The 23,089-nt window shown below is 58.3% G+C and overlaps 1 protein-coding gene across 1 annotated transcript in view; it reads left to right on the top strand.

Moving 5' to 3' along the window:
* Window positions 1–23,089, top strand: part of DSCAML1 (DS cell adhesion molecule like 1) — a 348,497-nt gene that overhangs the window by 246,954 nt on the left and 78,454 nt on the right. Inside the window, 7 exon segments of the mRNA XM_030332277.1 lie at window positions 3,297–3,442; window positions 3,444–3,576; window positions 7,217–7,492; window positions 9,887–10,183; window positions 11,870–12,142; window positions 21,841–22,119; window positions 22,523–22,642. Coding sequence (XP_030188137.1) covers window positions 3,297–3,442; window positions 3,444–3,576; window positions 7,217–7,492; window positions 9,887–10,183; window positions 11,870–12,142; window positions 21,841–22,119; window positions 22,523–22,642 — 1,524 coding nt within the window.

The following is a 23,089-nucleotide window of genomic DNA, read 5'->3' as shown; positions in this document are numbered from 1 at the left end:
CTCTCTAGCCAGAAGCTCCGGGTCAGCAGATGGAGAGGTGGCACCGGGGCGGGGGGGGGGGAGGGGGTCTGAGCCCGCACACCCCAAGGGACGGCTGCCCCTGTCTGCCCAGGCCCTAAGGCGAGAGGAAGGAGCAGAAGGACCCACGTGGCAGAGTGTCTCTGATGGTCATCGGACGAGGGCCTCCACCATACCCTTCGGTCCTCGCAGAGCTGGATACAGAGGGCGGGAAGGAAGGACTCTGAATCCAGCCCAAGGTTGAGGCTTAGCCTCACCACGTGCAAGTTGGCCCAAACGAAGGGACGTCTCAAACCTCAGCTTCCTCATCTGTAAAATGGGAGCGACAAAACATACCCCGCCCCCCGGGGGTTGCTGGGAGGAATAGATACCAGATGGAAAAGGCTTAGTCTGGGCTCTGCCCCGCAGGGAGCGCTGTGTTTTGGCAGTGGCCTTTTGTTGCTGCGTTAGTATTCCTCCTCCCTTCCAAAGTGCCTGTGTTGGGGAAGGGGAGGAGAGCCATTTTTCTGTATTGTCCAAGGTGAAGGAGGCAGTGACAAGAGTAGCCCGAGCCCCCTATAACGCACCCCCGAAACAACCATTCTATGCATGTACGTGCTTGTTTAGCGTTTACCAGGAGCTTCCGCGAGCATTAACTCCGTGGAATAGACATTATCTGCATTTATAAAGAGGAAACCAGTGACCAGAGAGGCTGGCGGACTAGCCCAGGGCGCCCCAGCTCGGGGAGTGCAAAGTCAGGTGCAGAAGCCGTGTTCAGGGTGCCTCTCCCGGGCAGCGCTGCTGGTCCGACCGGGGGAGGTCCCAGCAGCCTCCCCGGGGCGCCCCCAGCCCTCCAGCCCCGGCACGCCCCCGGAGATTTCTCGGGGCCCAGCCATCTGTCTCCCCCAGCCCCGCACCAGCCCCGGCAGCGCCCGATCCCCCCCGGGCTGTCGCCCGTACACGCCGCAGCATTTTACTTCTGCTCCGGAGTAATGAAAGAGGTTTCTTTCCCTCAGAATTTAATTTCACGCCTGAGACTCGGTGATTAATTCCCTCCCCCCCGCCCCTTCCTCCACCGCCCCGTCGGCCCCTCCGCTTGTAAATTCTGCGCTGTGCCACGGAATTTGTGTATTTTGCATCAATTAAGTGTCACATTGAGTAATTCTTGCCTGGCACCGGGTTTGTTTATCCCGACCGTTCCCACAGGGTTGTGTGGGGAAGAGGCCGCAGACGCTGGTGGGGAGGGAGGGCGGGTGCCAAACAGTAATCGCCGGGCACATCTGCATAGTGGTTTCGCTCGGCCAAGCTCTTTGGCGCTGGGACACAACAGGACTCACCCACGGTCACACAGTTTACCCGTGACCCGCACCGGCACCGCGCTGTCCTGATCCTCAGCCCAGGCTCCCTCGGAAGAGCTACGAACGGTAGGGAGGGAGTAGAGAGTCTTCGAGAAAGTCTTTCCCCCAGAGAGCATTCCTAGCCCAACCCTTCTCCAAGGGAGATGCGCCGATGACGGGAGAAATTTGCCATCAGTCAAGGAGGGGCCGGGGAGGCGTCTGCCGCTCTCACCGTTCGCTCTGGAGCAAAAGTCCCTATCAGATTATTCCATCTCGGGCTCCATTTTCTCAGCAAGGGTCAGGGAGACCGTGGCCGGTGATCCAGGCTCTGCAGTGTGATCCGGGATAGGTCACCGCGCCTCTCTGGTCTCAGGGTCCTCCCCTGTCTGTGGTCTCCAAGACTGCTAAGCCAGCTCTCCTAGTCCACGAGCCTATAAAAACTCTGCAAGCTGGCAAATCAGCCCACTGGCCCGCCCTGTGCCCGAGTGCCCCCATTCGTCCTCTTCCCGACATCCGTGGTTCAACAGCCACGGCCCTGCTCTCTGCAGGCACGGGAGATACAATGGATCACCGCTGTCTCAAGATGCTGGCCGTCTCCTGCAGAAGACAGATAGGCGGCCCGGTGCTAACCGCTGTTGCAAAGGGCCCCGGGCAAAGCGGCAACAGTGGGGGCCTCTGGGGAGGGAGATGAGGTGGCTGAGGGCAGGGGCGAGGGAGCCTCCCTCTCCCGCTCATGCCCGCCTGCCTCTCTCTACTTTCTGAAGTTTTGCCGTGTGCGTGTGTTACATTTTTTCGCCCTTTCATTACAACAAGAGAAGGTTGTTTGAAAATAAAAGAGGAAGAAAGTCTATGGGGACGCAGTGAGAGTGGCGGGGGGAGGAGGGCATCCAGAAGGGGCGACACGGAAGCTGGTTTGTGAAAGATGAAGAGGCGTCGGCCGAGCAGAGCGGGAGGCTGGGCATCCGGCGGGGAGGGCAGTGTGGGGACACGGCATGACACCAGTGGGAAACCACTGCCACGAGGAGGTAGGTGAGGGCAGCCTAGGCCGGGGACCTGGCCGGGACCGGACCCCACATCATAGCAGGCCTCACTCAGGATAAGCAGTGTGAGTTGTATCATGGAGGTAGAGGGGAGCCTCTGCGGGTTTTATAGCAGGAGGAGGTCTCCCAAGGCGGAAAACTCGGGGAGGCCTCTTAGGGTAAGAACGAGGCTGTGAGCAGCTAGATCACCACTCAGAAACGTCACAGCATCACACACAGAACCCTGCCAGCCAGGGGCCCGGGTCTTCTGCGGTTCCGGGCCACGGGTCCGGCAGCCACTGGTTTCTCTTGGTATGGGAATGCAAAATAGAGAATCGTTCGGGATGGCAGGTGTGGTTTGCAGAAGGCTTAACTTCTGGATCCTTCTGGGTGCAGATGGAAATGCACGGCCCTCTCTGAGTTTGCCAGGATTGCGGGTGGGAGGAGACAGGACAGGGCAGATTGTCCCCGCATCCCTGAAGGGCACCCCCAGTCCAGTCTGAGGCCCAGAGCAAGACTTCACAAGAATCGCAAATTCGAGAAGTGCTGATTCTCGTGTCACAGGGTATGTATGACTGCTCCTGGGTCTGGGCCAGACTCCAGGCACTGTTTCTGTGAAGGGAGCTCTCACACACACCCTCTCCTTCTCTGCACCTCTCGCTGTTTCCGTTGTTCCATCTGTCTGTCTGTCACTCTAGCCTAGTCTGCCCTCCCCAGCCTCTTCCCCCACAAGCCCCTGCTTCCAGTCATGATTCTCAGGACCTATGTCCAGCCCGAGTAGGAGAGCTTGGGCCAGAGTCCGAGGCCCAGGGGACATCAGGAGGTCTCGTCCACACCGGGCCATCCGGGGGTAGCAGATGTTTGGGGGCTTGCCTCCCCATCCCCACCCCCAATTCATCCTGTTCAGGCCTCGCCAGGGCCACTGATGCTCTCTGCCTTCCAGACCCTGCCGAGTCGATCCCCACCATCCTGGACGGCTTCCATTCCCAGGAAGTGTGGGCCGGTCACACCGTGGAGCTGCCCTGCACGGCCTCCGGCTACCCCATCCCTGCCATCCGCTGGCTCAAGGACGGCCGCCCCCTCCCGGCCTGACAGCCGCTGGACCAAACGCATCACAGGGTTGACCATCAGTGACCTGCGGACTGAGGACAGCGGCACCTACATTTGTGAGGTCACCAACACCTTTGGCTCAGCAGAGGCCACAGGCACCCTCACAGTCATTGGTGAGTGGGAGAAGCCCCTGTTCCAGCCCCAGTAACCTTTGAGAGCACTGCAGTGTGACAGGGAGGGACCGCACCTGCCTCTGGCCGGCCCCAGGGGATAATCCCCTGGTTTGGGAAGACAGTTTCACATCCCAGAAAACTCTGGGCTTGAAATCAGAAGGTCTGCTTTTGGCTCTGGTATTAATTTTTTTTAATGTTTATTTATTTTTGAGAGAGACAGACAGAGCATGAGTGGGGGGTGGGGGGAGGTGCTGAGAGAGAGACACACACAGAAGCAGGCTCCAGGCTCTGAGCTGTCAGCACAGAGCTTGACATGGGGCTCGAACTCACGAGCCATGAGATCATGACCCGAGCCGAAGTCAGACACTTAATCGACTGAGCCACCCAGACGCCCCTGGTTCTGGTTTTATCAGAGAGTAACCGACTTTGGGCAAATCACATAACGGTGATCACCACCACAGTGTCCTCTTCCGCAAAATGGGATAATGATCCCGGGAGCTTCCTGCCTCCTGAGGTCACGAGGGTAAGAAGGAACCATGAGGGTGACAGTGACGTAGTGAGCTCACAGCGCTTCCTGGCCTGTTGGGAGAAGGGAGTGTCTGAACTAGTCTAAACAGTGCTGATGTTAATCCAGTAGAGAGGATGTATGTATCCCATCAGAGACAATATTCAGCATATTTAGCAATAATTGAGCGGGGCACTGATCAATCAGATCAGACACAGGCATAACTGACCAAGGCAACTTTCCCAGGACCTACCAGCGGGGCATCGGCTCTGGTCCTGCCTGTTCCTTCCCCCATCCCAGATCCCCTGGCCTCCTGGGGTCCAGCGAGCCCCTGGGGAGAGTGGAAAGCCTTAGCAGACCCGTGCTGCTGCTGAGCCCCCAGGTGGGCAGAGGGGCCGGTGCCAGAGAACCCCTCCCCACCCCCGCCTCGTGTGACCTGGCCTGGGGCTCCCCGTCGGCAAAGTGCAGAGGCCCCTTCCAGCCCTGGAATCCAGAGGCCGACTCTCTGAGCTGCCTGCTGTCTGGGCTGCAGGAAGGGCGTGGGCAGTAGGTTGCCTGGGATTTGGAGACCCTCGGGGAATCTCACTCCTGCAGAGCAACAACACAGCCTGAGGCCCTGAATGTTGTACTGAACGGCATCGTGAGGGTCACTCAACCTGGGCAGTGGGAGGAGGCCGTCCAGAGAGGATCCAGCTCCCATCCTGCAGAGAAGTTCCCTCCGTCATAAAGATTGAGCAGGGAAGCCCTCCCGCCCCACCCCCACCCCCACCCCCACCCACGTCAAGAGCATAGAGCTGCAGGTCTGCAGACCCCCGGGTGTTCTCCCCGCCGGGCTGGCCTCCCGGGCCTGGTCTCCTGTCGTCCTCAGCCCAGATGTGACCCCGTCTCCTTCCCATAGACGAGGGCATCTTGACAGTCGGGGTACGTTTATCATCTGCATGCAGTGCTGGGAAGAAGTCCCCCCACATGTGAACACATGTGAAGCGGGAAGAGCAGGACCCTCAGGAAACACTGTGGGAGTGACGGTGCATGATGCAGATGTTTGGGTTAGAGCCCCGTTTCAGGGGACGGGGGCTCCTCACGTGCTAACGCGCCCCAGCCAGCAGGGCAGACAGGGGGAGGGACCAGGGCTGATACCCCACTCCTTGCCCTAAGTACTGTCCCAAATCATTCAATATGCCTTCCCCCCTGTTCCCCACCCTCCTGGTACACACACACACACACACACACACACACACACACACTCTCTCTCTCTCTCTCTCTCTCTCTCTGTCTCTCTCTCTCTCTGTCTCTCTCTCTCTCTGTCTCTCTCTCTCTCATCTCATGCTCACAGACATACACACACGCTGTCTCAGGGCACAGGTCAGGAGGGCGGCACACCCCTGAGTCCTCGGAAAATTAGCAAGCCTGACTCTGGGTAATGTGGTGTTCACAGCTCCCGCCTCAGGACGCATAGGCGAGCAGATACTCACATACGCACGTAGACACACGCACATGTACACACACGTTCAGGCAGGTGGGTTGAAAGTTCACATGCCCGTTTCTCCGTACGTACATGCCCACGTATACCGTACCCATACACATCACACAGGCACCCATGCTACTTGCCAACATGCTCACATCCGGGCACACGCGCCCGGACGTACGAGTGGCCGCCCCCACCCATGGGCACACCCCAGCTGGCTTGTACACGTAGGTGCGCCTCATTCCCCCTCTGACACTCAGCTGCCCATCTTCCTCCCACACTGGGCTCAGCTGGACAGCCAGGTTCAAGGGAAAGTGACATAACTTTTCTCTGCCTTCCGTCCTCTCTGACTGCCCCTCTCTGCCGGGGCCATAGGCAGGAAAGCATGCTTTTCACACACACACACCCCCATTCTGCCCCCCAAGCCTCTGCCCATCTTGTCTCCAAGTGTGTAGGGCAGGACGGCGGGAGCCCCAGCTGGGGACTGGGACGCATGGGATGCTACCTGCCTTGTGTGCACTGGCGGTTCCAGGGCGGGGACTCGGGGACAGCGGGAGAACTCAGTGCGAGCAGACTCCTGTGCACTTTGACTACACCCCACCCAGCCAGGCTGGGGTCCCCTATCCTCCAGGCTACGTCACGGGGGGTCCTGTGTAGGGTTCTCCTATAGAGAACCCCAAGCCCACGGGGATCTGGGGAGAGAGGCCAGCCTGGGGCAGAGATGGAAGGTGACAGACGTTGTTCTGCTCTCAAGTGCTCACCACCCAGAGGGAGAGACAGACACAGAGAAGTGATTAAGAGACCACGTGCTTTGTGTGGTCCTAGTTACACACAGGGAGGCCCAGAAGAGGGGTCCTGACCCAGCCTGGGACGGGAGTGGTATCTAGGAAGTCTTCCTGGCAGAGGTGTCCTGAGCGCAGTGTGAAGGATGAGTAGGCCTTAGGCAAAGGGGACAAAGAATGCTCTAGGTGGAGGCTCTGGGGCAAGAAATAGCCCAGGGTGCCCAGACAGGGCACTGCTGCTCGAGGAGTGTGGAGCTGAGAAGGGGGGGAGGTCCTCAGGGGCCCCGGTGGCCTTGAATGCCACACGGAGTTGTTGGGCACCATGGCCATTCCAAGCGGGGCAGTGGCCAGCCACAGCACAGAGAACGGATGGAGGGACGCAGGGAGGGAGGAGGATGGTCGCGGGCTGGGAGCTGGGGACCTGCAGCAGGGCAGGGGAGGTGGGGGTGAAGAGCAGAGTCCTGGTGCGTGTAAATTGGTTACCTGTGTGGGTGTGAGAGACAGGTGGCAGGGCCCCGGGGGCCTCCCTGGTTTCTGGGGTGGGGGTCAGGGGAGATGACGAGCCAGCCAGTCTCCCGTCCTCCTTATGAGCTGAAGGGTGCTCCCCGGCCCCCCCCCCACCCCGACGCGCACATCGAGAAAGTGCAGGCCGTCATCACAAGAGGTACAGAGCGATCTCCCGGCCTGACGCTGACATTTGACAGACGGGTAAACTGAGGTCTAGAGAGGGAATTCACTCGGCCCGGTCCCCCTCACCAGGAGTCTGGAGACAGAACCAGGGCCTCCCCCAGCCCACCCCCAGCCACACTGCTCCACGGTAAGCCCTTTCTCTTTTCTTTTCCTCCCCCCACCTTTCCCCCTCACCCCTCCCCTGCTGGCTTGGCCCAGACCCCCTTCACGTGACCCTGACACCAAAGAAGCTGAAGACCGGCATCGGCAGCACGGTCATCCTGTCCTGTGCCCTGCTGGGCTCCCCGGAGTTCACCATCCGCTGGTACCGCAACACTGAGCTGGTGCTGCCCGACGAGGCCGTCTCCATCCGCGGTCTCAGCAACGAGACGCTGCTCATCACCTCGGCCCAGAAGAGCCACTCCGGGGCCTACCAGTGCTTCGCCACCCGCAAGGCCCAGACCGCACAGGACTTCGCCATCATTGTGCTGGAGGGTGAGCTGGGGCAGCCAGCACAGGGGTGGGTTCAGGACCCCCGGGGCCTGGCCGGGAGGTGCCCTGCCCCAGGCTGCCTCCCTCCCCTCCTGATAGCAGACATCCGTCCAGGCGGGTGCCTGGCTTAGTTCCTCCGCCCACGGGCCCTGTGGGGAGATGCTTTTTTTTTTTTTAAGTTCCCTATTTTTATAGCTGAGGAAACTGAGGCTTCAGTCATTTGCCCGAGGTCATTCAGCTCTGCCAAGAGTCAAGAGTTGGGATCTGAACTCAAGTCTCTTAACCACCGGGCCGTCTTGCCCTGCCCTCCGAAATCACCAGAATCTTACTATTAAAGGAGTGTTCTTTAGGATCTCAAAGGCTTTCAGTCTCACCAAGGCCCCGGGACTGCCCACCAGGAGTCACTGCCTTTGGCCCCTCCTCTGCCTTCTTCCTTGAGCCCTCTTTTTCTAGGTGTCCTTCTCTCCTCATTCTCTGCCTTTCTTGCCAGCCTCATGGGTTTTTGAATCCTCTCCATGACCGAGGCCTCTTCACAGCAGGCTCTGTTTCTTATCACAGACCTGGGTTTTCACTTGCTTCTCTCTCCCTGTAAAGCTACTTACTACCACCCAGGGTTCCTCACCTGGCACATATGTATGGTTGTCCAGGTTGTTCACTGCACAAAGCACCCAACCAAGAGGGCCGGACCAAGAGTAAGGACTGAAATCCAGCTTGAATCCCACTTGCCAAGCCGTGAGCCCTGGCACCAGGCTGTGACCACACAGAGGAGGCATCTTTTTCTTATCTGCACGAAGAAGAAAGATACAGTGGGGGTTAGCAGAGACCCTATCCTTACCAATAAATTTAGTGGTTTCCCGGCTCCTTTGTTGCTACAAAAGCAACAACAACAACAACAACAACAACAACAACAAAAAACCCTCAATCCTATTGCTTCCAAGGATTTTTCGCTGTAGTAACAAAGGCACCAAACCCGGGCAAGCCCCACAGGTCTACCTGTCACAACCTGCGGGTCCTCATTCCTAGCCTTGGGACTAGGTATCCCCTTATCCCTCACCCTAGGACAGTGCCCGGTAAAGTGCCGCCCTCCCTCAGCCCCTGCCTCTTCTTGTCCAGCCAGATCCTGACCTCTCTTCCTCACGAGGAAGCACAGAAGGCAGGCACAGAGCAGTTCAAGATGGGCCCCTTACATCTCTGGGGACTCCCTGACTAACTGACTCCCCACACCGCGCGTTTTCTCAGAGGACAGCCGTTGCTGGCCGGTCCGGAGTAGGGATGTGGGAAATGAGGCTGGTGGGAAAGGCAGAGAGTGGGAAGGGGGGGGGGCAGCCAGAAAGGGAGAGAGTTCAGGAAAGGAAGTGGCGGGGTGGGGGTGGGGGTGGGTGTTGCGACGGCTGTGACCCCTAGTGCGCAGTCCCAGGCTCTGCCAGGCGCCAGGCTCTTTCCGTATTTTAGGTGAGGGTCTCCCCCAGAAATGGAGCTGGGGACTGGCGGACCAGATTACCGTCAGCATCTTAGTGTGAAATGTGGGTGGGATGTAAAACACCATGTTACATTTGCCTTACCTTTTTCTAAATGTTTGTTTCGGTTTTTACTTGCTAAAGTGCATAACACATACTTTAACCCTTTACAACGACCCTGTGTGGAAGGATGGCCAGGGTCAGGAACTACGTGTCTCCTGTTCCATGGAGGAAGGTAGGGCGGCAGGGCTGATTGTCCTGTCCAGGGTTACTGAGCTAGCCGAGACTTAAGTTCCAGCCACACACACGCACCGGTGCCTCTGGGCAGCAGCTAAGCCTCAAACTTCAGGCTCTTTGCTAACAGGACCACAGCACCCCAGCTCCCACCTGCTGGAATGAGGGCTGGAATCAGACTCTGCGGGTCTGGCCCAGTCAGGTCCTGGTTCCACATGGGGTTCTTGAGCCCCGTCGTCTTTACTAACGCAGGGAGGCGAGAGGCAGAAAAAGAAAAGGCGACAGGAGCTGACATTCACTGAGCGCTTACAAAAGCGCCCTGCAAAGCATCTTTAACGCAGTCGTCCGTTTCGACCTCCCGGCATCAGTATGAGGAGGGTAGAGTGGCTGTCCCCAATATCTCCATCCTCCACAGATAAGAAATGGGAAGATTCAGAGAAGTTGAGCAGCTTCCCCAAAGACACAGAGCTCACGAGTGGCTGCAGGAGGATTCAAATCCAGGGGTCCTGAATCGTGGGCGGTAGTAATGGGCGCGTCACAGGGCTGTGTGGATAGCACATGAGTCGATGTCCATGGGAGCTCTGTCGTGATCATTGTCGTCAGCATCCGCTTTGTCTCCTCCCCTTCTGCCAGGGCGGGGTGGCCTGGCTGGCGGTCTCTCTGTGGCTCCGTGACCCTCAGCGGGGGGGCTCTTCTCTCCCTGCAGATGGCACGCCCCGCATTGTCTCGTCCTTCAGCGAGAAGGTGGTCAACCCCGGGGAGCAGTTCTCGCTGATGTGTGCGGCCAAGGGCGCCCCGCCCCCCACCGTCACCTGGGCCCTGGACGACGAGCCCATCGTGCGGGACGGGAGCCACCGCACCAACCAGCACACCATGTCCGACGGCACCACCATCAGCCACATGAACGTCACGGGCCCCCAGATCCGCGACGGGGGCGTATACCGGTGCACGGCGCGGAACTCGGTGGGCAGTGCTGAATATCAGGCGCGAATAAACGTAAGAGGTGCCTGTCTACATTTAAATATCAGAATAGGCTTTTGAGTTCTTTGCCATCTCTGTGGTTACCATCATTCTTGTGGTGATTAGTACTTATTAACTGTCATTTTGATTTTAGTAGAGGTCTCTCTCCTCTCTTTCTCCCCTCTTCCCTGCCCTCCACAACCCCATCATCCGTGTGTGTGTGTGTGTGTGTGTGTGTGTGTATGTGCACGTGTGTGTGTGTGGTACGGTCACCCCCACCCTTTGCATTCTTGTCCCCTCCTCCTCCCCCTTCTCCTCCTCCAGTGGTACCTACCCCCTACCCCAACCCTCCCCATCAAGACTCTCTGGCCCTGGGTACGACACACCCCACACCCCATAGCAACCACCAGCCCTACCAGGGCCTTGTAAGGACAAGGACAAGGATGGGGCAGTGGGGCCAGGCTTGACCTTTGATGGGGGTGTCCATCAGAGCTGTGCTCCCAGCGTCCTCCCACCGAGCCGGCCCTCGAATGCTGCAGGAGGCGTAAGCAGCCGGGAGCAAGCACACTGTCTTCCCCCCAGTTTGCCGTCCCCTCTTCCCCACCGAGACCCAAGCCATCAAGAGCGGGAGGCTCAGGCTGGGCGGGGGTGCCCCGTGGCAGACACCCCCAGGAGTGGGGGAAGCAGTCCTCAGATGATCATCCCCATATCTCAGCTCTCCAAGTCACTGTGGTGACAAGGGCCCCCTCAGAAGCTTTGCAGCCCTGTGGGTGAGACGGTCCTCATCTGGCCCCTCCAGGGACTCCTAACCCAAGGGCACAGGAGGAGGAGGAGGGAGGGGCACGGGTGGCTGCCATGGGCACAGGAAGGAGAGCAGCGGTTCCCACTAAATTCACCTGTGTCAGGTCTCCAACCCCCACATGAGAAAGGTGGGCTCCCATTGGCCACCCTCCTGCCTTCTTCACATGGGAAGGCTTAGAGCTACAGGGTCCCGGGATCCCCTGGTCCAGTCCCTTGTCTTCTCAGGAGGCACCTGAAGCTTGGAGTTTCTTGTACCCACTCCAGCACTGACCCTGCCTGGTGGCCTCTGAGCCCTCTTTACCACTCCCACATTGCCACCTGCCTGGCAACCCAGCTGAAGATACCCCCTCCCCACAGTCAGTGCGATCAGAGCCCCTCATTTAAGGCCCCTTCTCAGGGACCCACAAAATGCGCTTAACCTGTTTGGAAAAAAGTCATCGGCTCATCCAACGAAGACCTTCCTACTGTCCTTTAAATATATAACGTATACAAGATCCTTTTTGGTTCCAGACCATGATGAGCAAGTTGAATGAAAATAGCCAAATCTCCACATGTCCACCGGGACCCCCAAATCTGAATCTTGTAAATGAGGACCCGTCCTCCCAAATCCAGGTCACTTCATGCCGAGGCTTCCCTTGGCTCAAACACCCCGTCCCATCAGAGGGATGGATTCTGGCCCCAGGCACGAATGGAGCGTGTCTGTTTGCACCTCTTTGAAGCTAGTAACGGGGAGTCCTGGAGGGACCAAGACTGCCCCCGCCCCGGTCCAGCCTCTGCCTTGAGCCTTGCAGTAAAGGCCCCCCTCCCTGCCCCACAAATTTCCATCCCCTGATAGTTTCAGAGCCAAGCGACTGAGAAGAGAGTCCCAGGGCAGCTTCCGGCTGTCCCTGGCTAACCACACCCCCTGTCCCTCCTGACTCCTGCCCAGGCCCCCCCAGCATCCGGGCGATGAAGAACATCACAGCTGTCGCCGGGCGGGACACCCTTATCAACTGCAGGGTCATCGGCTACCCCTACTACTCCATCAAGTGGTATAAGGACGCCCTACTGCTGCCCGACAACCACCGCCAGGTGGTGTTCGAGAACGGGACCCTGAAGCTGACCGATGTTCAGAAGGGCATGGACGAGGGCGAGTACCTGTGCAGCGTTCTCATCCAGCCCCAGCTGTCCATCAGCCAGAGTGTCCACGTGGCCGTCAAAGGTAGGCCCCCTCCCCAGACCCAGAGACCACTTGGCCACCCAGGACTGTGGGTGCCTCCCTGGCTGGGTGCTCAGGCAGTCCTGAGTCAGTGGAAGGTGGAGGAAGAGAGAGTCCCGACCGGGTGTTTGGGAGAAAGGGGGCAGCGTGGAAGACTGGAGGGAGACAGAGAAGGTCAGGAGTACCTGTGCACCTAGGATCCCTCCGCAGTCTACAGGACAATGTGGGTCTGATCCACGAGGCGTGAGGGGCGGGGGGGGGACAGTGACACACAGAGAGGGGCCTGGTCACCGTCTGGACGAGAGGCCCTGGGCAGAGATGGTGGGCGATGGGGAGCCACATGACGTCAGCAGGGAGCCAGCGAGAACTCAGTCCAACAAGAGGGGGCGAGAGGCAGGAGCCAGGAGAGCAGAAGCGGCAGGACGCTGGTGGAGGGGACACATGGTGGGTGCCCTGACTCCCTCCTGGGGCACAGCTTGGCCAGCTCAGGCTGCTTTTACGGGACCGGCCGGTAGCTTCCACCTGCTAACGCCGCTTGAGGTCTACAAAGCACCGCCTGGGACTTTGGAAACCTCCTCCAGCCCAGGCCCTTCTTTCTCACTCGGTTGGGATACGTTTTATGCAAGGGTACTCAGCACAGTGTCTGGTCCCTGGTGGCCATTCAGTAAATGCCTGTGGGTTAAGTGAACGGATGAACCGAACTAAGGAAACGAAGGAACGTGTGAGTAACTGACGACTGTCCCCTTGGCTCTGGGGCCGTGTGGGTGTGTGGACGAAGCGCCCTCCCAGATACGTTCTTTGGAACTCCCAGGCCTGGAGGCTTTCTGGGCAGTGAGTGGGAGCAGGGGGGCCTGGTTGCTCGGGGACAGGATGGGGAAGTGGGTCCTGCCAGGCCTGGCTGTGGAGGGGTCTGGAAAAGCCAGGCGGCTGGGCTGGGAGGACAGAGTTGGTGATTGGCTGAAATGGTTAAGGGTCAAGGTGGGTTCGAGCACCGGGAGAGCCTGAGGCTCTGGGAGCACAGAGATGTCACCTGGGGCTCCACGTGGGAGGCAGGAGAGAAGCGCCATGGTCTCCGGGCCACCATCCGGGTCTCCAGCCCCAGACGGCAATCTTGGTCGTAATAAGACAGCTATCACTGTGGGGGGGCCCATCGCACCCCAGTCACTGTGGCCGGATGCCCTCCTTGCTCTGTTTCATTTAACCCCACCCCTGCCCACTTGTCTAAGGCAGGTACCATCTTATCCCCAGTTCCCAGGGCAGAAAAGGCCGAGGGGCGCCAAGAAGTACGTAAACTGTCATCTGGAACCAAAATTTTGCCCGGGCCTGTGTAACTCCAGGCCCCGGGCTCTCACCCAGAGCTGGGGGGAGGGCAGACGGGGAGGAGGGAACATTGGCCCCACTCCACCTCAGGAATAAAGAAAGAGGACTTCTGGGACCCCGAGAGGAAGTCTGAAAGAGAGAGGAGGTCCCTGAGGGTGCTGAGAGCCCCTGTCACCTGGGCATCTGTGTCACCCCAGGGCAGCAGGGAGGGGAGGCCCCCTCTGTATCCCATGGGACACATGAACCAGGAGAGGAAAGCTGGTGTGGCTCCCGGGGCCCATTGGCAGGAAGAAATGGCAGTGGGGGAGGGTCCCGGCCTAAGGAGGGACCCAGGCACAGGGGAAGGCCGCAGTGGGTCCCAGACTTCTGGAGCGAGATCGAATAAAGGCTTTGTCGACAGGAAGAGGGAAGTCTGGGTGAAAGAAGAATCTGGGGAGACAGACACGTTAAGTTGTGACCCCTTCCAGAATCGGTGGTAATGGCAGATCGGGGTGGAAATGTCTGGTGGACAGCCAGAAAACTGAACAGTAGCAGCAAAAGGCGTGGTCAATACCTCTCTCCCTTGCTCCTTGTCACCGGGGCTCATGCTCGTCAATGCACAGGGACCGTGTCACATACATCCTTGTGCACCCACCACCTGTCACAGTGCCAGACGGTGAGCATTTCCCCAACTGCGACGGAGACAGTAGCCTGGGTTGGAGTAGCTTGCCGGGAAGCCTCACGTTGTGCCCCGGGAACGATGGGGCTGTGGCCAATTCAGGCCCGGGGAGGTGACAGGAGACCTTGACGGCATGGGCCTCCCGCCTCCCTGCCTCCCGCCGCTGCACCCCAGCTAGACTGAGGGGCACCCCGGCCCCGCCTCAGCCTAATGCCTCTGCCCAGGTTGGGGCCTTGTGCTGGCGGGAGCCTCGCCCCCCCCAAACCCCAGGCCGCATCCCCAGCTTGGTGGCCGCTGAATACAGCACAGCCTGCCTACCCCCTCCCAGCATCCAGGGCGGCCGTATCCATTTCCGTTACACGCAGTGGACCGAGAATTTACATTGTAAACATCACATATTAAAACATCTAACCTTTGCTCCACTCCCTTCGCCCGCCCGCACCAGTGAGCATTTGGCCGGGTTTGTTGGCTTAAAAAAAAAAATAACAGGGCTCCAGTGAGCCTCGGAGTACGCCGAGCATCCTGAAAGCTGCTTCTGCTCATCAATTATTCAACCCCATTCAGGGAGCGATCAGTCCTAATGAATTGAATCTGATGCATTCCGTCTCAGCGACTCTCTGGGCCTGTTGTGATTGTGCTGAGCGACAAGAGGAAAGTGAGTGTGTGTGTGTGTGTGTGTGTGAGAGAGAGAGAGAGAGAGAGAGAGAGAGAGATACTAGAGGGCAGAGCCCATGCACCAGGCACGTGTGTCCCCCACACCCAGCACAAAGCCTGGCATTCGTCAAACAGGGCATGTGTGTGTACAGAGTAGGGACACATGTGCACACATTCCCTCTTCCCCGCCCTCACAGTCTGAAAATCCAGCCCTAGGAGGGGTGTGTCGTCCCTTGTTTTCTCTCCAGACCAAGAAGCAGCATTTGTGTGAGGGGCTCCGGGACCCCAGGCCCCTGCCACTCTGAAAGCTCCGGCCCTTCACCCTCCCACCCCCTGGCTCCCTCCCCCCACCTCATTAGAATGCACTTTTGCAGAAGAACCCATCAGAGCTGATTAGGAGCACACGGCTTGATTAGCTGATGTGCTGTTCCAAGAGCTACTCGAGGAGGAAGGTAGAGGCGGTGGCCCTGGGTGTGGAACCGCCACGACGTGAGTCTGGGTGAGGAGGGACGGGCCCAGAGGCGGCACTCTGCCCGCTGCTGCGACCCGGCTGGGACACGCATCCCTCTCAGAGGATCAGAGCAGAGACCCGGAGTGTAGACGAGGGCAAGGCGGAGGTGGGACAGGGCACCGGATGCGTGGGATCGAGCGGAAGTCGCTCCCGCCCCCCGCCTCCCTGTGGGGCCATGGGCTCTCTCTGTGGGGAAGGGGCAAAAACCCATGCTGCTCCGTGAGCTGGAAAAGCAACCGCTGACACCATTCCCTCTGGGACTGCTTGTATTCTGATGAATTTTTCAAACGCTCGGCTGAGAGCATAACACACCAGACACGCATGCACACACATGTGCAGAGATCTTTGTGCACGCGTGTGCACGCATGTGCTTATTAGCACATACCGTACGCGTGTCCGTGCAACAAATGTGCACACACATAGGTTAATATACATTAACCTGTCCACCCTTGCAGGCGCATACACACACAACACACGCACACGTGCACGCACGCTGGCAGCCACACGTGCACAAATGTTTGCTCTGCCCCTACCCTCCCGTCAGGCATCATTCCTGAGCCACGAAAGGTGGCTGTAAGTGGAACCAGATGAAATATTGCCCGAGTCCGCCTACCATGGCCCAGCGAGGTGGGAGGGCCGAGGGGAGAGAGTGAGGATTTGGTGCCTGTGACACTGGCTGGCGGGGGGAGAGCAGGGCTGCAGGGAAGGCAAGTGCTTGTCTCTGGGCATCCAGAGACATCCTTGGCAGGATGCTAAGAGGAGGGCACATAGATCCAACCTAGATTTGATGTCTTTAGGGCCCCCTGTAGCTGAAAAATAATGTAGCATAAAAGCATCTCTGGGCACGCGGGCTGAATGTTTAATTAACTAAGAAGGCAGGCTGCAACTGGGGCTCCTTGGCTCTGGCTCAGTGAGAGAACATCTCCATCCCCAAATCTGAGCTTCTGAGGGCCTTTGGAACAAAAAGAAGGGCATAAGGGGCTTTCTGCCCATGCTAAGCAAGGCCGGGACCAGAAGATAGTACCAGGTCCCCGTGGAGAGCTAACAGGAAAGGACACCCACATACTCTCATTCCCAAATGCCCCTGCTCCCCGCCCACACTCAGTCTGCCCCCCGCTGCTCTAACCAGTGCCTGCCACGTGTTTGGAGCTTTTGGAAGAGGGCCCCTTCTACCTTCGTGAATGGGTTGGGGGTTTCTGTGATCACAGGGTGGGGCTTAAGAAAGAGCCAGTCACCTAGCCACTTGCCTGCTATCAGCAGAGGTGGAGGTTTGGAAGGAACCCACCAGCATCCACAGGAAGGGGACAGAGCAGGTTCCACGGGGGCAGATAGCCCAGTGGCACCTGGGAGAAGGGGGCATCAAGAAAGCTGCTGCCAGTGGTCCTATTCCTCAGCAGAGGGGCCCTGGCACATAGGAGCAAGCATCCTCCACTGGACAGAGCTCAAGATGATGACAGTGGTCAGGGTGATGATGGTGATGTGGAAACAGCATCTACTGATTCAGTGACATTTATTGTGCTGCATCTAGATTCTGGACACTATCCTAGGAACACAGCTATACTCAAGACAAAAATCCCTGCCCTCAGGGAGCCTCCATTCTGGCGGGCAAATGGAAAATGCATAACGTGTGTAAAAGATGCCCCGTGTCAAATAGGGAGCACGGATGAGAGTGCCAAAGGGAGGGGGGAGTGGTTTGCGATTTTAAATAGGGTGGTCAGGGGAGGCCTTCCTGAGAAGAGAGGGTTGTGGGGCAAAAAACACGGAAGCGAAGTTATTATTATTCCTAAAATATAGAGGCTTTAGAGATTACTTGGCCCAACTCCTCCACTTTTCCCATGAAGAAACTGAGGCCCAGGGGCAGAGGCAGGGTGGTGGTGGGGAAGTGACTGGCCTCCGGTCACTTAATGGAAAGCAGAGTCTGGCCCCCAGCTGCTAGGCATGGCTCTCTCCCCATCTCCGGGCCGCAGAGGCACCCGCTCCAACTTTCCCCGGTTTCTGCTCTCTGCTGAACAGGTGCAGTAAATAAGAAGGATCAGTCTCAAAGACGGATGATGAGAGGGGCGCCCGGGTGGCTCAGTCGGTTAGGCGGCCGACTTCGGCTCAGGTCACGATCTCGCGGTCCGTGAGTTCGAGCCCCATGTCGGGCTCTGTGCTGACAGCTCGGAGCCTGGAGCCTGTTTCAGATTCTGTGTCTCCCTCTCTCTCTGACCTTCCCCCATTCATGCTCTGTCTCTGTCTCAAAAATGAATAAACGTTAAAAAAAAAAAATTAAACAAACAAAAAGATGGATGGTGAGAGACACCATAGTGTTTATGGTCTGGGCCAGTGGTCAGCACACCCCTGTCTGTGCAACACTCCCAAGCAGCTGGCCATAAAGGCTTTATGGTGGCTGGACACCTCCTGGACCTGCCATGATCACTATACCTCCCCAGCCACTCTGCCCTCTGGCCTCTTTGCCACTGTAGCACCTTGCTCCGGCCCCGCCTCTCTCAGAGCAGAGTCACCCTTTTACCAAAGATGACTGTGGCCAGAGCAGGGCTTTCCCGAGACAGGACCGTGGGACACATGGTGTCTGGGTCACCTACGTTCAGGCTGGGTGCTGGGGATATGCTGGGGCTCAGGGCCAGGAGGGGGGCCTTCACGCAGTCAGCACTCAAGAGGTCTCTGATCATTGCTGCCACAGAGGTGGTCACCGCCCACCCCACCCCCCACCCCCGCCGTCGCTGAGGCTTGCTTTCCCAGAGGCAGAAATGGACACCCACACAATTCGATTAGCTCATGCCCACCTCTGAGCGCTGGAGGAGACATTACGGACTCACAGGTCAGAAAGCAGCCCCACGTCAGCTCAGCTGCCCACGTACCCATCACAGGGCCCACACACACTGCTTCTCAGAGCCTCTCGCTCACAGGGCCCCTCCTGGTGGTCGGCGAGTCCGTGAAGGAGCCAGGATCCCTAGACTTTCTTCTTCCTCCCGCTGCGCCTACAGTTATGGGGGTATCGGAATAGTCGCCTGGAGCCAAGAAATGCTGTGAGCAGATCTAGCCCCTAGCGCTTCCACCGAAAGGTTCCTAAGGGGACACGTATCAACCACACCATCGCACCTGTCTTGTTGGCCTGCAGCAGGGGCAAAGGGCGGAGGGGGGCCAGGAGCCTGCCCCCGATCTCTGGTGAGTTGTCTGGTCATCTGCCTCCCACAGGACATCTCTGGCCAGTGCATGTGAATGTCTAACCGCCCCCTCCCCTGATGGATATTGGCCACTGTCTCCTCCACTGGCCTCTCAGTAACCATCCACGTTGTTCCCGAAGGCCAGAAGGGGATGACAGCCCCCGGGTGGCCTCTGCCCCGTGGCTCAGCCTTTCCCCTCTCTCTCACCCCATGTCCTTTTGACGGCAGGCGGGTCCTTTAACTCTCTGTCCAAATGCCACCTCTTCCGTGAGGCTGCGGTCACCCAGCCAGATGATATGTCTCGCTGCTCAGAGTTCAGCATCTGTATATTCCAGTGGGGCTTGTCCAATAATCACTGAGGGAAATATCCTGGCTTCCTTAGCAAACGATGAGCTCCTGGGGGCTCTATCTGTATTTGAAGCATGTTTCTACTTTCCCCAGCCCACACAGAGCATAATAATGCCTTCACAGAGTAGGCATTTCATAAATATTAGATGAATTAGTTAATTAATGAATTAACCTGCCTTAGTAACTTGTTCCATTATCCAAATCCCTTCTTACTGAGAGAGAGTCTTCCCCTTCCTTGAGCTAAACCTCCCTGCCTGACTTCAGTCTTTTGCTCTCTACTTGCTCTGTTCTCGGTGGAAAGGTAGCACTTGACCGCCCATCCCCAGGGCACAGTCCTTCAGACTGGACAACCCTCGGCCCTCTCCTCCCTTGGCGGAACCTCCCGGCACCTTGCTTTGTCCACACGTCCTCCTCCGCAGCCCATCACTGCAGCCTGTCTCCCCTTGGTCATGTTCAAGTGTGCATAGGAGCCAGTTCTGGGGCTATGATAGCAAGGGCCTGACCCCCAGGAAGGACCAAGGGACAAGCTCGTGGCTCCAAAACCCCATAGCATAAGTGCAGCGTCTTGAGGAATGGCATAGAACCCCCGTCTTTTTCTGGATGGACCCCTCTCCTGTGTTCTCCCTACCCCTTGCCCACCTGGCAGTTCAACTTCTAAAATCAACCCAGGAAATAATATCCGAACATACATTTGTTCTTACCCCCCCCCCATACACACGCATTTTGCCAGGAAAATCAGTCCTAGTTACTGCCCTAAAGGAGCTCCAGCCCCCCAGGGAAGGTGGCAATGCAAACCACCACCTCACCGCCATGTGACAGCTGTCATGGTGAAGGTGCACACCGGGTGCTGCGGGCTCTGGCTTTGGGCCTCTGTGGGAAGGAGAACTGGACCAGGACCAGTTCTGTTTGGCCTAAGGAAATAGATTGGAGGCATATCAGGGTCTCTGCCGCGATTTCATCAAAAAGTCCAATGAGGCCAGAAGCTTCGGTCTGATCTCGGCACCCGAACAAGCCAGGGGGTAGGGCGGGAGATCAGTGGAGCTCAACAGAGAGACCTCTGGGAAATCTCAGCAATGGGCATTGGGCTGTTACCAGAGTCAGGGTTCTAGAGAAATCTATGTGGAGATACCCAAGGCCCAGCAAACTATCCAGAATACTGGGGCAAGGCCCCAACCCAGGGGAGACGGGGATGGGGAGATCCAGACAGTGACCAAAGCCCCAGAAAACCTGGCTGGACTTTGGGCCTGGATGTGGGCCCTTGGTGGAGCACACGGTGGGAAATAAGGCCAAATGCCCAGCGGTGTTCACCCAGGCACGAGCTAAGGGTGGGAGTGGTGGGTGTTCGTGGTGCGTTGATGGAGCCCCTGTGGCCGGATGAAGGGTGAGGTGGGAGATGACATTGGGAAGGTTCATACCCAGCTGAAGGGTATGGCTCTATTCCCAGAGGTCATGGGGGCAATATCCCTCCTAAATGTCGCTTCCTCTGGACCTAGGCTCTTGATCAAGAACTTTCCGAGGGATCCAAAGGGCTGCCAAAGGTTATTCTATGCCCACACCAGGCCTCTCTGCTGCGGCGGCTCTCTGCCGAGCCCTGAGAATGTTTAGGGTGCAGGGAGGGCCTCCGGGATGCATAGGATGCTACCCCTCCTTTCCCCCCAGGGCTCGCCCTTGCTGGTGGCCACTGTGAGTGGACCTAGCGTGGAAAGTGGCAGGCTTCCCTAGGGGGTGGGGCTGGTGCCTGGGAGAAGGCCAGAGGACTGTGGACAGCCTTGTAATTTAATTATTTGACTGCAGAAAGGAGATCTCATCTACTGGGTGCTCATCCTTGTTAAGCTAATTGTCTGTCTCCTTCTCTCCCTTCTCCCCCCACTTGCTGGGGAAGTCACTGTGGCCTAATTGAGTTATCATAAAGATAATGGCTGGTGCTCTAGCCAGAGCTGAGAAAGGAGGATCCCTCTCACGGCAGCTCAGGCTCCAGACAGGCCCCACAGGGGCCAAGATGTGGGCGGTGGGGCGGGCTGGATCTCGGGGGATGGGGTGGGGGGAGAGGGAGGCTGCGTGGATGCCACTTAGCGGGACAAACAGCAAACTGCTTGCCTCACAAATGACAGGGCTCTCTCTCTGCTCCTCCCTGCCACCCAAAGGGAGCTCACGGACGAGACAAAAGGGTCATTGGGCTGGGCTTGTCTGGGGCTTTCTCAGAGAGGCACCCAGGCAGCATAAGGGAGAGAGCTTGGACTCTGAGAGCAGGCAGACCAGGTCCCAAATCCCACTGTCACCTCTTAGGAGCTGGATGACCCAGGGCACATTACTTCTCCATTCCGAGCCTCAGTTTTCTCGTCTGTAAACTGGAGACGGTTAAGCCCACACCACGTTATTGGTGGGAGGATTCGGTGAGAGGGTGAGCGTAAGGCAGACGCAGCAACCAGTGACGAGGGCTTCCCCTCACCTGTGCTAACACTTGATGACAGTGGACAGGGCTGGGGCGGGTGACGGCACCTCGGCAGGAGGAGGCCAGCAGGCCTGGGTTTAGACGCACAGCTGTGGGGCATGCACAGGGGACAGTCTCAGAGCCACCCTTCCTCCACCCCCAACATCCGGGGCACAGCATCCCTGTCGATCCCAGGCCCCAGAGAGCCGATGCATCTTTGGGGTGAGAAAGTGACACAGGGCCATCGAGGAGCAGCAGGGCCGTCAGGGTGAAAGCCAAGCTGTGTCCACGGGCAGATGGGAATCAAGAGGCACGTGAATCATCACCAAATTCCGGGGAAAATCTGAGGATCAGGAGTAATGCTGGCCAGCCAGTGCCCTACACAGAGACAGTGGGTCCAGGCCTGGGTGGGCAAGGGGATGGGCACCAAGGGACAGTGGCACCCCAAGGGATTCTGCGTGTATGGAACAAGGCCCTGGTGCCCCCGGGAACTCTGTTCCCAGCCCCAGGTTCAGGAGGAGTCAGGGGGTGGGGCAGGGAGCCCGTGCTGCTGGCCAGGCTGGGGCGAGAGGGGCTGGGAGCTGACAGCAGCACTCCCCCTTGCCTTCCCAGTGCCCCCTCTGATCCAGCCCTTTGAGTTCCCACCTGCCTCCATCGGCCAGCTGCTCTACATCCCCTGCGTGGTGTCCTCGGGGGACATGCCCATCCGTATCACCTGGAGGAAGGACGGACAGGTGATCATCTCAGGCTCGGGCGTGACCATCGAGAGCAAGGAATTCATGAGCTCCCTGCAGATCTCCAGCGTCTCCCTCAAGCACAACGGCAACTACACGTGCATCGCCAGCAACGCGGCGGCCACCGTGAGCCGGGAGCGCCAGCTCATCGTGCGTGGTGAGCAGAGAGGCCGGTGGCGAGGGAGGGAGGGTCCAGCTCGGTCCGCTGCTGACAGTCTCTCTAGATTCGAGCCCTGAATCACGGGCTGAGGGAACGTTGGCTCCATTGGGAAGCCTTAGAGATCAAGAAATCCAAGTCTCTTACTTTCCGGGCCAGGACCCGGAAGACCCTTGGGGGAGGAGAAGACCCTTGTTCAGCTAGTCATTGGCAGAGTCAGAGCTGGGGACTCACGACTCCCGGTGCTCAGCAAAAGCCCTCAGCATCTTGGGTTTCAGAGCCGCCTGCTGCCGGCTTGATAATGGTCCAGACGGGGCTGGCACAGAATGGAAGGTACCCAAAGCTCTAGAAGACCCGTTAGAGACAGATGATCTGTTTCTCCCCGCCTTCCCTCTTTCCGCAGTGCCCCCTCGATTTGTGGTGCAGCCGAACAACCAGGACGGCATCTATGGCAAAGCTGGTGTGCTCAACTGCTCAGTGGATGGCTACCCCCCGCCCAAGGTCATGTGGAAGCATGCCAAGGGTGAGCCCCTGGCCAGCCAGCGTCTCCGAGCACGGTCAGGGAATGGGGAGAAGGGACTTGGGCCTGTTTCCTGCACACAACTCCCAGCCTTGGCGGGGGTGCAGAGGGGTGGCGGGAGCCGGGTTCTGAGCTTTAATGGGACGCCAGGCTATACTCGCTCTGGAGATTATCCTCAGCCACCCCTAGGGCTCTGCAGACCAGGAACGACGGTCGTGCCGACTCCAAATTTCCTCTTGTCCCCACCGATTGATCTCTCCCCTCCCCCCATCCAGCCCTAGAACTCCGCGTCTGCCTGCTTTCCCCAGCCCTCCCCCCCCTGCCCCGGGGACCCAGAACCTCCTTGACTCCCGCTTGTCACCAGTCAACTTATTCTGGGATTATGGTCCTTCTTGGAGCCCTTCCTCTTCCTAGGGATACATTTGGTATCTAGGTCCCATGCTAGCCTCT

Source organism: Lynx canadensis, chromosome D1 (genome assembly GCF_007474595.2).
Source record: "Lynx canadensis isolate LIC74 chromosome D1, mLynCan4.pri.v2, whole genome shotgun sequence".
Taxonomy (NCBI): Eukaryota; Metazoa; Chordata; class Mammalia; order Carnivora; family Felidae; genus Lynx; species Lynx canadensis.
Note: the sequence above shows the minus strand (reverse complement) of the source record. Positions and strands in the feature narration are given on the sequence as shown.